Genomic DNA, 17,546 nt, shown 5'->3' with positions numbered 1-17,546 from the left:
GAATACATGGGGACAATAGGACAGGGACGGTAGGCACGATTGGGCGCTTATGCACGCCCCTTCATTAATTTCTTGTTACAAGAAAGATGGTTCTCGTTTCCTGTTAAAACCACCTTAAACTTTAAGCACATTAAACTTTCAACTCCTCAGGGGCGTTTATGGCATGCAATGGTTAAAAATCCCAAGGGCCCCTATCTTTCATACAATCCAGGCCCGCACGTGACTTCGAGTTTACGTCATCGCCAAGGCGGAGAGGGGAGGGCAAACAGAGCCGCATCGCCCTTGAAAGACTCGGCTCCCTTTTCTTTCCGCGCCGGCATTGCCCGCCTGGTCAGGTGATCGCGTGTCACATGACCGTGCTTGCGATCAGGAGCGAGGCTGCCGCCGGCTTCCGCGGATTCCCTGCGAGAGCTGTGCCTGGGTCGTCCTGAGCGCGGCGCTTCCTTCGACCTGCCAAGGATGCGGCTTTGGGCTTTGCTCTGGCTGCTGGGCTGCAGAGCGGCTGCTTGGCAGAGCGACGATTACTGGCTGGATGATGCCGTCGGGCTCGGGCGGCAGTTCGATGGCATCGGAGCCGTTAGCGGCGGCGGGGTGGGTGAACGGAGACCCTGCGCGGACTGGGAGCGGGGCGCCGTCAGTCTGGGCTCCTTTGGAGTTGGGTGGGTGGGTGGCGTTTGCACGGAATCGCGGAGGCTTTGCACAGCCTGAAGGACATCGGCCCAGAAAGAACCTCCGAATCCGAGGACCTGAAGCTCGGGTCGCTTCCTAGTGGGAGCATCGCTGATAGCCCCGTAGTCCCCCGTGTCCTCTGCTTACCTTGGGGATGAAGTATTACAACCAAGCTCAGATCCCTAAGGCAAAATAGAAAACCTGTTCTGCACTCAGAGGCATTTCCTGTAAAAAAGAAAAGAAAAAAGACCTGAGCTGTTAAGTTTGATCAGATTCTTTTTACAGGAAATGCCTGTAAGGGGATCTGAGAGTGGTTGTTACTTAATTTAGTTCGTGTATTATATGTACATATTAACTCAATTGATTGTTCATGTGTTAGATGCCTATAATACTGTACATAAATAATAATAAATAGCTTACAGGGAAAGTTGCTGTAACTTGCATGGCATTTTTATATTTTATTTTTCCAATGAGGATGCTTGCTTCCTGAACAGGGTTTCTCTACAGAACTTATAATTCCTAACAGACAAATTTTATTGTCTCCAGTTGAGAAGCCATTTCATCAGGTAGGGGATAAAGAGACATAATTGGGCAAATGGGTTGCACAATGTACTTAAAAGTAAGATATATTCTCCAGCTTTGTTCAGTGGGGCACAGGAGAGAGAAATGAGCAAGCAAATGTCTTTTTTTAAAAAGAAGCTGGACTGGAATTTTTGCCAGTTGGATTTCAGTGGATAAAGCTTTGTACGCTGGCTTTCTAAAATAGAAAGATATCTTTCTAAAGATAGAGCAAAGAATGATTCCAGCTAAGAATTTGTAGGCAGGAGAAAGAAGTGATCGCTGTCAAGAATGGACACGCATGGATATATTTCATTGTGAGTAGTAAAGTACAGGAAGATAATAGAAACTGCTAAGACAAAAAGTAAGATTTTATTAGGTAAAATAAAGGCACACTCAAGTTAAAACTTTATTTCTAATTATTTCTTATTTCTTGGACAAATCTTTTTGGTTTTCTTTGACAAGAAATTGGAAGAAATTTGTTACTGCCTTCTTTGGATATTTTTTTTCTGAATTCCCTGTCAAATTTACAGATCTGGGATTTTGTCTTGATCGTATGTTTGATCGTATTTGATGTTTGATCAAGTATGTAGTATTTTGAGATCAGCCATGATTGGCTAGCTGCTGCTAGTTTTTAAATTCAGTATTTGCAGAGGCTAAGAGAAGATTTTATGAAGATAATAGAAATAATGAAAGAATCATGGGAAAATGGGCATAAAAATGATTATCTGATACTTCTGATAAGTAGTTTCATTATGTATAAGTATTAATTCCAAACATTTTTCTTCCTAATTTTTTTTAGGCTACCTCACGTCTTTTAGTGAATTACCAAGAGCCGTATCGATCTCAGATTTTAGATTATCTTTTTAAGGTAATTATTGCCTTATTGGGTTGACTTTAAGGTAGAACTTTAATTATTTTCCTTAAATGTATTAACAAAAAAGGCTGTGATGCAAACGAGAGTGGTGGAAATATTAAAAAAAGTTTCATGTGTTCAGGTTCTTTCCTGTGCATTCACTATTTTACCACAGTATTCATTTCTCCTTGATTGATATATGAAATATAATTGCAGTACCTTTCTGCCACTTATTCGCTGTTACTATGGCTTTTGGAATTAGTGCAAAGATGTAAGTTGTAATTATGGCTGAATGTATACACAGACATGCATATATAGTGTATGTGTGTGTGTGAGAGAGAGACAGAGAGAGGGAGAGAAAATGCCATTGAGTTAGTCTTTTAGCCCAGAATTGTAATCACCAGATTGATTCAGAGACACAATAATGAATGAGAAAAATAAACATTTTCTTATAAACCTTATAAAAATATGTTTAAAATACTTCAAGCACATCTCTTATATACATGTATGAAAAGAATTAATATAAATCTAAAAGCATGATTGGAATGAAAGTGTGAGACTATTAGTGGGAGATTCAAAACTCTTGAGATGTATGGGACAGAGCACCTTTTGCTATATCAAGAGGTGATAATGGGAGCAAGTGGACATTGAAGGAATTGAATGTAAAAGGAATTAGAATGAAAATTGAATGACTGAAGAAAGAGAAAATAAAAGTGCCTTATCAAAAAACTAGAGCAGAATAGAATAACAGAGTTGGAAGAGACCTTGGAGGTCTTCTAGTCCAATGGTCGCCAACCAGTGGGCCGGGGACCCCTGTTGTACGTGAGAAAATTTTGGTGGTCCGCAGAGAAATGTCACCCCCAAAGCACTCCCCAGAGCAATTAATCCAGGCTGTGTGGGAATACAAGGCCGCGCCACCCATATGGCCCATGGGAACACAAGGCTTGCGTTGCTTGCGTTGCGAACAACACGAGGTAGTGAGGGGAGTGTGGAAAGGGTGGAGGGGGGGGGAACTTGTCCCTCTCGCCCCACGCGCCTGCCCTGGCCACCAGGCTGCTTCTTTCTGCTTCTTTCTTCTTCTGCTTTTGGCTGCACGCAAGGAAAGCAGCAAAAGTTTTTCTTTCTCTCTCCCAAACTCTGCCAGAAATGAGTCTTTGGGACCCTGCAAGGCATCCTGCTCCAAGAGGCTGCGCTGGTGCGACAAGTCTCACAAAAACTCATTTCTGGCAGCGTTTGGGGAAGAGAAAAGACTTCTGCTGCTTTTGCTGCTTTCCTTGCATGAAGCCAAAAGTCTCTCTCTCTTTTTTTCTCCCTGAGAACGGAGCTGGAGACGGTATCCTGCGATCCCAAATAAAGGACGATCAATCGATAGGAAAACGGGGTGGAGAATTTTCCTGCAGACTTTTTTGGGGATTTTCCCAGGGTCTCTGGTCCGCAGGATTTAAAATTATGAGTTTGGTGGCCCCTGAGGTCCAAAAGATTGGCGACCCCTGCTCTGGTCCAACCTCCTGCTCAGGCAGAAAACCCTATATACCATTTCAGACAAATCTCTTCTTAAAAACTTCCAGTGTTGATTAGTTTCCATCCATTGCTTCTTGTCCTGCCATCAAGTGCTTTGGAGAATAGCTTGATTCCCTCTTCTTTGTGGCAGTCCCTGAAATATCAAAACATTGCTATCATGTCACCCCCTAGTCCTCCATTTCATTAAGCTAGATAATACCCAATTCCAAAGCTATTAGTAGTTAGATTATTCTCTCAATTGAAATCAATGAAGCTAGACATAAAGAGGATGTGGAAGCTGTTTGGAACAAAATGAAAAGAATTACTAATGGAAAATACGAAGATTGGTAAAATTACAGAGAATGCGGATTTTTCTTCCCTTTCTCTTTCTCTTTAATTTCTTTCCCCTACAAATGTCTTCTACACTTTACATATCATTATTTACCTTGGATGAAAATAATATGGTGGGTATACAATCTGGATCAGCAATGAGATATATTTTTGGAAGCATTTTGAAAAAAAGTACTAATGACTAGAGAAAGCAGAGCTGATTTTCTTCCAACAAGTTTTATAAAATATTTTCAGAATTTCTTTAATAATTCTGGTATTGCTTGGCAGTGAGCTCCCAAATGATGTAAAATTGGTTATCTGAAGAATACATCTGGTGTATAGTCAGTAATGTCTATTACACCCACATGAACCTGTAACAATCTCAGAAATTAAGCAAATTTACATTCTTGTATCATTACATTAAATAATGCAAGTACGTAATTCAATATCAGTGTCCTGGTTTGTCCTCGTTGTGTCTATTGGCTGGCTTTTTTTTTTTTTAATCTTATGGCTTTTTTCTTGGAAGTTCTTTTAAGACTAGTGCTTGTTTTTCTCCAATAGTGTTGGATGATATACAGATAGTCCTTGCTTACCGACCACAGTTCAGTGACTGTTTGAAGTTGTAGTGGTGCTGAACAAGTGGTACGACTGGTCTTCGAAGCCAACATATCACCCCTGTGGTTATGTGATTACAATCTGGGCACTTGGCAACTGGCTTACACTTAATGATGGTTACAGTGGCCCTCAGTCAAATGAAAACAGCATTTGCCATCTTTCTTGCTGGCTTGTAAGGTTAATGGGGAAACCGATAGGGAATATTACGAGTTGCTTGAGAAAAATCCCCCCCAGTAAGCAGCAACCATCCCCAGGCCTCAAATTACTCATATGATGCTGTGGGTACCCATGCAATATCACTCCTTCCTTCCAGATTGATTCCAGTTCATGATGATGGGAGAGGAGAGGTCCTGCCCTTGGCAGAGGTCCCACATGATTTAGTACTTTCTCTTCTTAGTCCACCCCGTTGGATTTGGTGGAAAGGGCATGTTGCTATGTTTATTAGGTCCCAGGAGACATACCTTCTCTGCTGTGGTGGTGCCTGTTTTATGGAACATCCTTCCCCTGGAAACTAGTTTACCTCCATCCCCTTTTTCATTCTGAAAGATCCTCAAGACCTAATTATATTATGATGCCTGGAGCTCCCAAAGGGTACTGGAGACTTGTTAAGAGGCTCTTTTGTTGTGATTGCCGTTTTCATTCCTCTCATCGCATATGGTTGTGCACCTTTGTTTTTTATGATATTAATGTGAAATTGTTATATTGTCATTTTACCTCATTGTTGTGTATCGCCCAGAGTCATTTTTGGTGAGATGGGTGACTACATAAATTTGATAAATAAATAAATAAAATAAAATGTATCTTCCCTTACCCAGCAGCAGCTACTTACCTGCCTGCCATGCTGTGGGCTTAATGACCCACAATTCTTACCTAATGACATCAGGGACCACTGTTGCTAAGCGATGTGGTCACATTATGTTGTGCATTACAACCACATTGGTTAGCAATCAGAATTCCAGTCCCAATGACTGTCGTTAAGCAGGGACTACCTGTAGAAAAATCAAACGTAGTCTGTTGAACTTTTTGAAGTAGTCCAGAAAGAATAGAAGCAGATTTGATTCACATTGTACTTAAACCAGGAATAGCAAACCTTTTGGCTTGGCATATCAACATTTTGGAAAATGCCTAACTTGATTTTTGCTGGCATGTCACACACACACGCACACACACACACACACACACACACACACACACACACACAAAAGAGAAACATTTCTCTATCTTCCTCCCATCTAAGTCACTCTTAAACAGCAGCATTCAGCAACAGTGCCAATGCTAGAACTGAAGTAAACGCACAGACATTGTCTTCAGTGCTGGTGTCACTGCTGTCAGTCACTCAAAGTGGAGGGTCTGGAAGTGGTGGAAGATATGGCCTTCTTGCACAATTTGAGAACAGCTGATATTGGATGTTAGTAAATGCTGGTGTGTCCACCAAAATATTGTGGCATGTCATCTTTGATATATATGACTTGGTTCACCAACATGGTACTAAGCCATAGTATGTTGACATACCATTTGTGAGGAATTCAGGCAATATCCTAGGAAGGCAGCAAAATCATGAATGTCAACTCTTTGCTTCCATGCAATAGTCTTCTGGAGTTTTGCAGTTGAAATATGGACTTGGGTATTGGGATGTGTAAGTCATAGTTAGATCTTAGCATTCCATATGAATTCATTCACCATGATGTGTGAATCCTACTTACTGGTGTGGGAATAAAAAATATAGCTTATTGATCTATTTGATTCAATAAGTCCTATGGATAATAGCAGGCCGCAGAAGAAAGAGATATGTACCAAAGTTTTCAGCTAGGTTTCAAAATGTACCAGAACTATTATTATTCCTGCTGAGCCCTTGTTGACTGTGAAACGTATTTTTGCAAAGTATGCACTTGTATGGATATGTTTAAAACAGGAAGATTGAAACTGTTGGAAATGATGTACACAGGTGTTTACAGAAAGTGAAGTTGTGAAGTGTGTATGTGGTTAGAAGAAAAGTATAACGGATAGGGTTGGAGATCATCTCGGGGTCCTTTGATTTATGGCAGTCCTTGTAGGATCTGCTTTATGTCATTGGACCCCATTGCAATGGCTTATTAATGTAAGTGTATTATTGCTATTATATCTTTTATATCTATTCATTTCTTATGTTCCAAATTATTAGAAACAATAAACCTCTGATCTTAAAGTAAGAATTATTGCTTGTGTTGTTGTGTTGTTAAAGAAGGAAGGAAGGAAGGAAGGAAAGCCAATGTAGAGTGTTATCATTTGTATAAAATGTGGGGAGGGAGGAAATAGTGTAATTATTCTTTTTAGAATCATGAGGAAACAGAGTTCATGTTAATTAGGAGAAAACATTAAAATGAGCGCGATAACAGTGGAGTGTTGTTTACCAAACAGAAACATTAACACTTTTTCTTTCTCATTCTCTTGTTTCAAGCCAAATTTTGGTGCCTCCTTACAGCTCCTCAAAGTAGAGATTGGTGGTGATGCACAATCTACAGGTATTTGAATTTGGGTTTTGCAGGAAAGGTTTGTAGCATTGGTGAATGGGATCCCCTGGGGTAATAGTGCTGATATTTGCTGTTCTGCAAATGAATTGTTTCTTTATAATCTACTCCTGCATTCCTTTCTTGCATATGTTCTAGAAAGCGTGCATGGGAAATCATGTAATATCCCAATATGTGCTTGGTTAATATTGGATAATGCAATGACACGTCCTTAATTCTAAGTGATACTTGCAAATCTATTCCCTTAAGTTTTGCACAATATAACATGCATTTTCTCTACTTCCCTCCATATAAGATTGTATTTGCGTCACTAATTGAACAAAATAGGACCACTTTCTCTTTAAAAATATCAAGTAAATCTGGTGCCAACTGTTAAAATTGTGAGATTCCTCCTTATATAACAAGTTTATTTCAGACATGTAGAAAGTGGAAAAACAAGTTCAGCCTATGCTAAAGCAATCTTATTAAAAAGATTTAGTATCTGCTAATGTAGATAATTGAAGAATTATTTAAGGATCTGGATGGTTGCCAGTCAGTGTGTATAATTGCCCATAGTGACAGTTTACAGAAGAAAACTCTAAATCCAGTCTGAAATTTGGTATCATGCTTACAGCTGTTCCATTTGTAAAATTCCATTTTGAAACTTATGTCTAAATTTTAGGAGTGACTGTTCTTGGCACATAATAGTTTTTTACTGAGCAAAAGCTTTGTAATCTGTTATTACTAGCTAGTCATATAATTATGTTTTTAAAATGAATATTATAAAGGTGAATGTGATGTAGACAATTACCTGTATTAATGTTTTTGCCCTTGACATTATCTTGTGGGCTAAAATTGAGTAATGTTTTCATATTCACTTTCATTGCACAGGTATAGTTTAATATGTTTTTGGGAAATATGCTGGAGTAAAAATAGTTGAAGGTCTTGCATTTAATGAAATACAAAGATAATTTTTATTTTCCTTTCCTAGATGGCACTGAACCCTCCCACATGCATTATGAAAATGATGAAAATTATTTCCGTGGCTATCAATGGTGGCTGATGAAAGAAGCTAAAAAGAGAAATCCTTTCATTAAATTGATTGGTAAGGACTGCAGGCCTTTGAGATATGATGCTTTGGTATCTTGATAGTATACTTTGAAAACAGCTTGGTGATTCATTTTTAATTATAATCTCTTAATGCCAAGTGAAATATCCAGTTTATGTCATGAATAATTTTATTTTGTATTCACCTGGATTTCAGACTAAACCAAATTCCTAGTTTCTGTCTTTGCATCCTGGCTGGCAAAGTGTAGGGTTTGAGGCTTTCATCACATGCTTGCAGCAATCATCTCACGCTTTAGGACTTACCCTCTTCTATTTCCTGTTCCTGGCTGGGAAATAAACCCTGTACATTGCTTTGTCCCTTATCTAGGGAACATAGGGACATCATTTGGAATGGAGAAGTAGCCATGAGCATCGATCTGTACTCTTGGCCATTAAACTGGTTCAAAGTAATGGGGAACTATGGTGGTAGCAACCTACACCACATTCAGAAATAAAAGTGTTCTTTTGAAGTTGAACTTTGCTATTCTTCTGAATGCCATATTATAGTGCAAATATCCATGTTGCAATTCATCCTGAACCCTGTGATTTGTTGGAGAATCTGCTGATTGGATTGCATATCCTACAATGTTTCTTGGCATACATGGAAGACCTGGACTGCATGTGTCTACTGGTTTCTGGACAAAAGTCCAGCTTTGTGTTGCTTTGTATATAATACAGATAGTGCTTGCTTAAGGAGGTTAAACATATTCTTAACATTCAGAATTATGACACTAAATGAATGATACTTATGCCTGGCCTTTGAAGTTATGGCCATTGCAGTGCCCCTTGGTTATGTGGTCAATATTCAGGCACTAGGCATCCCACCTGCATTTATGATTGTGGGATGTGCTCCATCTTTCTTCTGCTCTTTCTTTTGATTGACCTATGCTCCACCACCCTTGCTACCCTGTAATCTCTGCCGCCCTGCACCATTTGCTCCACTACCTTGCTGCCCTTTGCTCCGCCACTCTTGTTGCCCCAGCTGAACTTTGCTGTCTTCTTTCTCTCATTGCTGACGAGGGACTGCTGGAAGCATGACATCATCTTTCTAAGGTCATGTGTAGCCTTCCTGAGATCTTGCGAGGCTTCTAAGACACCTGCAATCTTGGCATGGGTAGTTGAGTGCAGCATGGTAGTGATGGTCGGGTGCAGGGTGGCCTAAAGAGCAGAAATAGAGAAGATAGGTGAATGGGAAAGTTGAAGTGAAGGCAAGCCCAGCAGGGCAGGGAAAGCTTGAGGTCCTATAGTGGTATGGTACTGGCCTAACAACTGGGGCTACTGAACCTGCTAAGCAGTGTAGTCATGTGTTGTTTCCCCTGCATTGCTTAGCAGCAGAAATTCTGGTCCTAAACAGGGTTGTTCAGCAAGGATTACCTGTAAGTAAGGAGATCCTTTCTGGACTTGCTTCAGTTGTGATTCTTCTGTTTGACTACATACTTGAGCCTGCCTCTGATAATCTCCGTGGCCATTGTGACTTAATCCACTGACACAGTAGAGTTAAACTCTGCTCATTACTCATCACTTATCCCTTCAAACTCAAAACAAATAATTGGAGAAGGCAGTAAGCCAGAATATGCTTTCTAGGGAACCAATCCTATTGCATCAGATTGGAATTTGCCTCTGATCAGATCTCTCCCCAGTCATTGTAAACCTTAGAATGAAGGAGTCTATCCTTTTTAAAGAGATATTTGCCGATGGATAATAGTAGAAGGATCTTAATTAAGTAATCCTACAACATTGAAAAGTGTAGTCTGAGCCTGTTTTCTGGGAGTAAGTCCCAAGTGTGCTGTAGTGGATTGAATTTTGAGTACTTTTTATTATTTTATTACCATCCTAGATGAATAACACCATTTACTTCTTCCTCTGCAACAGCACTAGGCTTTTCAGACTAGGCTTCCCTATAAGGGGAAATGGGCAGCATAAAAACTTAATAAAATAAAATAAAAATAGATTTATTAGAGGTCTTACTGCATTCATGAGAATACAGAAAGCAGGACTGTGGCAAATCCTGCCACATTTTCACATGTATGTTCATCACAATGCAGATAGAAAATGGACATAATTAGACTGGTATCAAGAAATTGCAATCCTCCCTTGATCAGTTTGATTCCCTTAGGCTCCCCTGCCTAAAGATCCTGCTACTTTCAAATGATTTTGGGGTGGGGGCAATTCTTTTTAACAGTGCAAAAGGATCCTAATGTTGAATAACTCTAATGTTGACATAGCTGTTAGAGCTTTGTGTGCTTTCAAAAAGATTGAGAAGTGCTTGAGACTTTGCATGAATTGCACACCGCTTTTGTTCCTTGTTCTTTGAAAGTAGCCGAGTCTCTTTTTCAGACTTCTGGGAAAGTTTAACTAAAGATAGTTGCTTATTGTTGCTTTAGGATTAACTTTGATCCATAAAGCACCATCTCTTCTTCAAGATTGTGGAGGAGCCTGGGAAAAACGCTTTTGTTAGTAACAGTACTCCTTTAATTACTGTTATATATCCCAAAGTATTTTTCTTTCATTTAAATTTGCATTTTGAAAATAGTGGTATTAAAAATCAAAATGGCCTGTTTTTTCAGGTAAATATGATCAATGCAGCTAATTGTATGTGAGAACAAACTAGTCCTTGTTTAAGAACCATTTGCTCAGCAAAGTTCAGTTATGAAGACACTGAACAAATGGTACTTAACCCCCAGTCCTTGAAGTTATGGCAGTTGTGCCACACTGAAGTCGTGTGATTAAAATTTGGGTGCTCAGCAGCCCACCCACTCTTACAATTACATAGAATACTTCAACTCCCCACGCCTGCCTATCTTCCCCCAGCTCTGCCCTTTTGGCTGTCCTGCACTCTGCTGCCCTGCACTCCACTGCCCCTGTTGTCCTGCTACTGTGCCCTCCATTGCCATGCTGCCCCTACCATCTTTCCTATATATTGCCTTGTTCCTCCACAGCACCTTCTATCCCAGCTGCCCCTCGCCATTTTCTTCCTCCTGCTGCTTATGAGTTGTGTCTGGTGGAGGGGCTTTGGAGTGCAAATGGCCAAAAGGCCAGAGGAGGAGAATTAGGTGGGGAGGGAGTTGGCAGTTCACCAGCTCCCAACTGACAGTTCACCAACTGGCAGTTCACCCTCCTCAATGTGGTGCCCATTTTGGTCGCATGGTGGTGCAATGAATGTAACTCTGAGAACCATTCGCTCAGCACTGCTGTAAGTTTGAACACCTACTGAACAAATGTCCACTAAAAAAGCACCCCTTGTATAACGCATACAAACAAAAGTTTTTGTTTGGAAAACACCATAATATATAAAAATAGGAAGGAGTCCTGAAAGAAAGAAAGAAAAAAGAAATAATATATGCCAGTCTTAAATATACTCAGCTTGGAATCCAGGAAGTTAAATCTGTCCACGCACAGCAAGTAATTATCTAACAAAGAAAAATATTTTTAATAACTACATAGTTGAACTACATCCGGCATCAACTGAATTAACTTTTATTATTGCTATTGGGCTTTCTGTTCATATCCTTCTCCCTATCCCCTTGCATTTCCTTCTGATTTACTCAGAAGATTTATTCTATCTCTCAAGCAGATCTGTGAAAACTTATTAGCAGTACCTGTTCTGCTGGTAAATGAATGCCATTCTATGCAATCTACTGATTTTTTTCTTAAATCAACTATTTTCATCACCAGTCTTTTGCTTCTGAATTCTATGTGTCTGATCCCACTCTTCAGCTATGTTGTCTACCTCTGACCCCTCTCATTCTTTCTGTTTCTAGTTCATCTTATTTCCCTGACTTCTAATCAACTCATTGGCCAAGGGGCATATGAGAGGAATGAGGAACCACAAAGTAGGTGGGGCCTCATTATACATGTCATATTTGTTTGTTTGCTTATAGAATTTATAAGGCTTCCCAATTCAAAAATTACTCTACGGTTAACAATATTGAAGAAAAAAAAAGACAAAAGGCAACAATTAACAGAAGGTGATAGTGATACAGAAGAATCAAACTGCTCCCATGTAAACAAGACCTCTCTAAATGACCCTGCCATTCAAATTATACCATGACCTGGGAGAAACCATGGTTTTCAGGGCTTTTATAAATAAAATAAAGGTAGGAGTAATGTTTGAAACAATAACATGCCTTTTTATGAAGCAGTTTTCATAAGCACAATATGGCAGTTTGTAATCAGTGCTCTAAGGTTTTGGAAAAACACACTCCTAATTATCAGCTTGTTCTTAATTCTGTTAATTGTTCCATCCAGCTCTTGCTAGCAGTTGCTTTTACCGCTCATTCTTCCATTTCAGTGAATTATCCTGTTATTAATAATGAAAACGATAACACTAGCATTGTAGAAAAAAGAAGTATAACGTGCAGAATCTAGTGATTATTGTAGGGGTCCTAGAACATATGAACACATTAAATTATTTCCACAATAACTCTGACCATTTAGTACTTTTCACCCCACATTATCAACATTAAAAAAACAACATTTTAGCTCTGTGAAATTGATGTGCTAAGCATAATTTTCCTTTGTGTTTGTTTGTGTTTTTTTATGCTTCCCCTTGCAGGCTTGCCCTGGGCTTTTCCAGGATGGATTGGGAGGGGTATGGATTGGCCTTATGACTACCCGGATGTCACCGCATATTATATAATCTCCTGGATTATAGGTGCTAAAAAATATCATGATTTGGATATTGACTATATTGGGGTTAGTAGAGTCACATTCTGTTTTTTGTTAAAAATTAAATACAACTTGTACCATATGGCTTATAATGTAGGTATGTTTACCAAGTATTTTTTTAATCCCCTCCTTTCTGCATTAAGCAATTTATTTGTGGGCGATTTGGTCAAAGGGCATGATTGGGATGGTAAAATAAAAGTTAATATAAAAGGCAATTGAACTAGTAAAGTGAATTTGGACTTACACTAACATGCATTTCATCCATAAGTAAAAAATAGTTTAGCTTACTTTGGACTGATTGCAGAAAAAATCTGCATGCCAGTTAGTCATGTTCTTTCTCGAATGCTTAGAATTACATAGATTATATGCAATTGATTGGTTCAAAGTAGCTTTTTAAAAAATTTCATAAATGCTTATTTGTTTGTTTATTATTACATTTATATTCTGCCCATCTCACTATCTGAAATAACTCCAGGATTTTTAATTAGTCTACATACAGACTGGATTTAAAACATACATTTTTTTCCAAGTGGAGTTGGTCAGATAATCCATGTCTTTCTGTTAAAATGATGGTACAATATTTGCCCATCCTAATAAGTTAGTTAAGATTGGTCCATTCAAATCCCCTCCCTTAAATATTGTCACATGATGGGACCTTGGAGTGTATTTCACCCCAGCCCTCTAGAGTAGCTTTCCATCTGGATTCAAGAGATTGCTACCGTTTCAGCCTTCAATCAATCAGAATAGAACTGGAAAGGGACCATGGAGGTTTTCTAGTCCAAACCTCTGCTCAATCAGGAGACCCAAGCCATTTCAGGACAGTTGACCAGTCTTTTCTTAAAAACTTCCAGTGATGAAGCACCTGACAACTTCTGAAGGCAAGGTGTTCCATGGATTTATTGTTCCCAAAGACCATGAAGACTTGGCTCTTCCTCTAAGCTTGGGCTATGGTGGGGCTGAGCTGGGAGAAAGTTTGTTCTGGTACCTGAGGAGAAGGGTATTCTTTGAGGGGTCCTTGATGCTCTCTGAGCTTGCTTGTTTTCTTGCACACGTTTCATTACCCAAACTATCACTGATGATATTACCTAGTTTAGGTAATGAAATGTCTGCAAGAAAACAAGTAAGCCCAGAGAGCACCAAGAACCCTTATGTCAACCCTCAGCTACAAATATTTTCCTTTATTCTTTGTTTTTAAATTAGATCTCATGGATTGTTGTGAGCAGCCTAGAGTAATTGCATGACATAGATGGCGATATTAATCCGGTAAATAAATAAATACATACATACATACACACATACCGTGTTTCTCCAACAATACGGCCTCCACCAATAGGAAGACCCAGCATGTTTTATCGGCATAAAATCAAATTAAGCCCCTCCCCCCAAATTAAGGCCTATATTAAACATGCGAAATGGGGGGGAATGGCGGGGGGGGGGGCTTGCCGTTAGGAAGTACTTTTATTGCATACCTGGATATGGTGCTGCCTGCGTTGACTTTGGCGCTGGTGGGGCACTTCGTATCAGGAGACCTTCCTCCACCGTTGCTTTCCCTTCTCCCTTGCTGCTGCGGCGTTTAGAGCAACGCCACGGCGTTTGGCGCAGCCACGCGCAGCCAGCCAGGGCTTCTCCCTGCAACCGGAGCCCGGCGGAGACACTCGGCTTCAGGCGCTCCTGTCGCTGCCTTCCCTTCGCCTTCAAAGGCAAAGCCAATTCTTTTAAAAACGACACCCTACTACCGGTACGACAAAGTCTCCCCTGCCCGAGAGGGCAGCCCAACCCCATGTGGGGAGGTGAATCTCCCGGGGCTGCAGTGCAGGATTGGCCCACCCTGGGAGAAGCACGCAGCCGCCATCCCTGCCTGGCGCCGGGCAGAGTGCGAAGAGCTTTGCCTGGGGCGCCCAGCGCAGCTGACAAGCGGGCCCTCTTGCCCAGCGGCAGAGCTCTCACCAAGGCAGCGAGCGCCTCCCCACTGGACCCTCTGCTCATCTCATCAGGGCCGCACCAGAGCCGTGCGGGCTGGGCAGAGCCGGGAAAGCAAGCCGCGGGTGCGCGCCTGCCTGCCAAGTGAAAGAGCCGGGCCGACCCAAGCTTGGCTTCCTTCCCAAGTCCCTCCAGCCTGAACCCAAAGGGGCCACCGTGAGAGGCCGCCCGAGGCAGTGATAGTGCCTACCCATCGGTGGATAGGGAGGCAAGGTGACGGCCTGCACCATGTCCGTCGAGCTGAGCCCCACTGAGTCAACGCCTCTGTCTGAAGCCCATTCTGCTGCAGCGTTTGGAGCTGCCGGTGCATTTGGAGATGCACGGGGACGGGCTGGGCGAGGGATGGAAAGGACGGGTGGCTTCGGGCTCTCTCTGCCGGCCAGGGAAGCAGCGCTGACATCACCTCGCCTCCCTGTCTGCGGACGGGTGGGCGCTATCACTGCCTCGGGCAGCCTCTCCCGGTGGCCCCTTCGGGTTCGCGCTGGAGGGACTTGGGAAGGAAGCCAAGCTCAGGTCAGTCCGGCTCTTTTGCTTGGCAGGCGGGCGCGCACCAGCGGCTCGCTTTCTTGGCTCTGCCCAGCCCGCACGGCTCTGGCACGGCCCTGGCGGGATGAGCGGAGGGTCCGGCGGGGAGGCGCTCGCTGCCTTAGTGAGAGCTCTGCTGCTGGGAAGGAGAGCCCGCCTGTCAGCTGCGCTGGGCGCCCCAGACAAAGCTCTTCACGGCCTGGCGCCACACAGGGATGGCGGCTGGGCGCTTCTCCCGAAGTGGGCTGATCCTGTGCTGCGGCCCCGGGAGATTCGCCTCTCCATGTGGGGTTGGGCTGCCCTCTCAGGCAGGGGAGTCTTTGTTGTAGTAGGGCATCGTTTTTAAAATAATTGGCTTTACCTTCGAAGGCAAAGGGAAGGTGGCAACAGGAGCGCCTGAAGCCAAGTGTCTCCGCCGGGCTCTGGTTGCAGGGAGGAGCCCTGGCTGGCCGCACGTGGCTGCGCCAAACGCCGTGGCGTTGCTCTAAACGGGGCAGCAAGGGAGAAGGGAAAGCAACAGTGGCGGAAGGTCTCCCGATACGAAGTGCCCCACCAACGCCGAGGTCAACATCCAAGCTGTCGCTGCCCGCCCACCCGAGGATGCAAGGGAGGGAATTAAGTCACCCCCGAAAAGACGGCCTTGCCCGGCCTTATTTTGTGAGAAACATGGTACATACATGCATGCATGCATGCATACATACATACATACATACATACATACATACATACATACATACATACATTATATAGATATATAGCATAAGCTTTAAACTAATTCAGATTTGTTCATGGTATGCTAAACTTGGATTTTGTGTAATATCTGAAAATGAGTCTTTGAATTAGAGAAAGGTGCCTCTGGATATTTAATAGCCTGGGAAGCTGTCCACTAATTATTTGTCCATCATAAATGATTAAAAAATTGCAAGGTTATAGTCACTGACAGGAGTTTTCTTTGGAGCTAGACAATGTGTTAATGGCTCTAGTGTAGAATTTAATTTGACATTTTTGTAGACAATGTGTCCCTGATTTTGAGACATTACCAAGGTCAGAGATGATGCAGCATGAGTGTCTATGGCAACAGTCAGTTTTGATTTTTATTTTAAGCTTGAGTTCTTGGTTTGAGAAGAAAATTGCATCCCAGAGAAGAATATATATAAAATTCAAAAATCAGTGTTTAAAAAAACATCCAATAATAATGAAGCAATATCAATTATTTTCTAAGAAATAAGTGACTTGGCATGCTTTAGAGGAGTTATCGTAATTATATTTTGGAAAATAGTAAAAAGGCATGTTAAACAAAGTTACAGAGGATCTTCACTCACAGGATATTACCGATAAAAAGATCTTGTCTCTCACTGCAGCAGCACTTCTAGTGCTAAACTTAAAGAGTACATATTTTTTAATGTGTTGTGAATGACCTAGGGAAGTATTGTCTGACCTTAAGAAGTAGGGATTTTAACTCTAAGCATTCCCAAACAAGATGCTGTCTGAGGAGTTCTGGGAGTTAAAACTCCACTTCTCTTAAAGTTGTCAGGGTTGAGAAACACTGACTTAGTCATGCAGTCTTTAAAGAAACACTGTGGCTGAGATATTAAATTGTCCCCTTTATGCTTCATTCAATAAGTGATAGAGTTCCAACTCAAGTTATTGTGCTTTGGGGTTGGGAACTGGACTTACTGGAATTTTCTTGTAATTCTTGTTCTAGTCTTGATGGCAGTTAGATTTTATTACTAGTTTTTAAGCAACATTCTAACACTCCCCCCCCCCTTTTTTTTTTCATTTAAGATTTGGAATGAGCGATCTTTTAACAGCAAATATATCAAGGTATGTCAACTACTGTCCTTTACTTACTTAGCCAAGTAGGAGTCTCATTCTTGCTTTAACAGGGAACACAATTATGCAGCAGAGCAAGAATGCAGGGTTACTTTACTTCAGGTAAACAACACTATTTGCATGCCTTGATGTATACTAAAATATGCTTGCATTTGTTGCCCATCTGCTTTACAGTTGCATGCTCTCCTATTTACTAATAACATTTGAGTCATTTTGTGTTACCCATATAATACTGACTGGACATTGAAAGTAAAATGTAATGCTGTTCCTTTTGTGTGACATTTGAGCTGAAATATTCTCAATTTGAGGGCCTTTACTAGTGTCTGTTCATTATCCTACTGGCTCAAAAGGTAGTATTCTGATCCCGAGTTGTTTAGGATCTTGACTATCATAGCTAGAAACATGATCAGGGCTTGGTA

At 41.5% G+C, this 17,546-nt stretch overlaps 1 protein-coding gene across 4 annotated transcripts in view; it reads left to right on the top strand.

Annotated features, from left to right (window-relative positions):
* The first annotated feature begins 238 nt into the window (after window positions 1-238).
* GALC (galactosylceramidase) overlaps window positions 239-17,546 on the top strand; it is a 40,378-nt gene continuing 23,070 nt past the window's right edge. For 2 of the 4 annotated variants that reach the window (XM_087952042.1, XM_087952043.1), the window contains exons 1-7: window positions 258-591; window positions 2,030-2,098; window positions 6,966-7,029; window positions 8,006-8,119; window positions 11,883-11,954; window positions 12,677-12,816; window positions 17,080-17,118. In XM_087952042.1, coding sequence (XP_087808168.1) covers window positions 460-591; window positions 2,030-2,098; window positions 6,966-7,029; window positions 8,006-8,119; window positions 11,883-11,954; window positions 12,677-12,816; window positions 17,080-17,118 — 630 coding nt within the window. In that variant the 5' untranslated portion in view covers window positions 258-459. Of the gene's footprint in view, window positions 592-2,029; window positions 2,099-6,965; window positions 7,030-8,005; window positions 8,120-11,882; window positions 11,955-12,676; window positions 12,817-17,079; window positions 17,119-17,546 lie in introns of all 4 variants that reach the window. The other 2 variants (XM_026679153.2, XM_026679154.2) reach the window with 2 other exon arrangements.

The sequence above is a fragment of the Notechis scutatus genome, chromosome 1 (genome assembly GCF_049901735.1).
Source record: "Notechis scutatus isolate UNSWTSFEM ecotype Mainland chromosome 1, rNotScu1.2, whole genome shotgun sequence".
Taxonomy (NCBI): domain Eukaryota; kingdom Metazoa; phylum Chordata; class Lepidosauria; order Squamata; family Elapidae; genus Notechis; species Notechis scutatus.
This window is presented reverse-complemented; position numbering and strand designations above follow the sequence as displayed.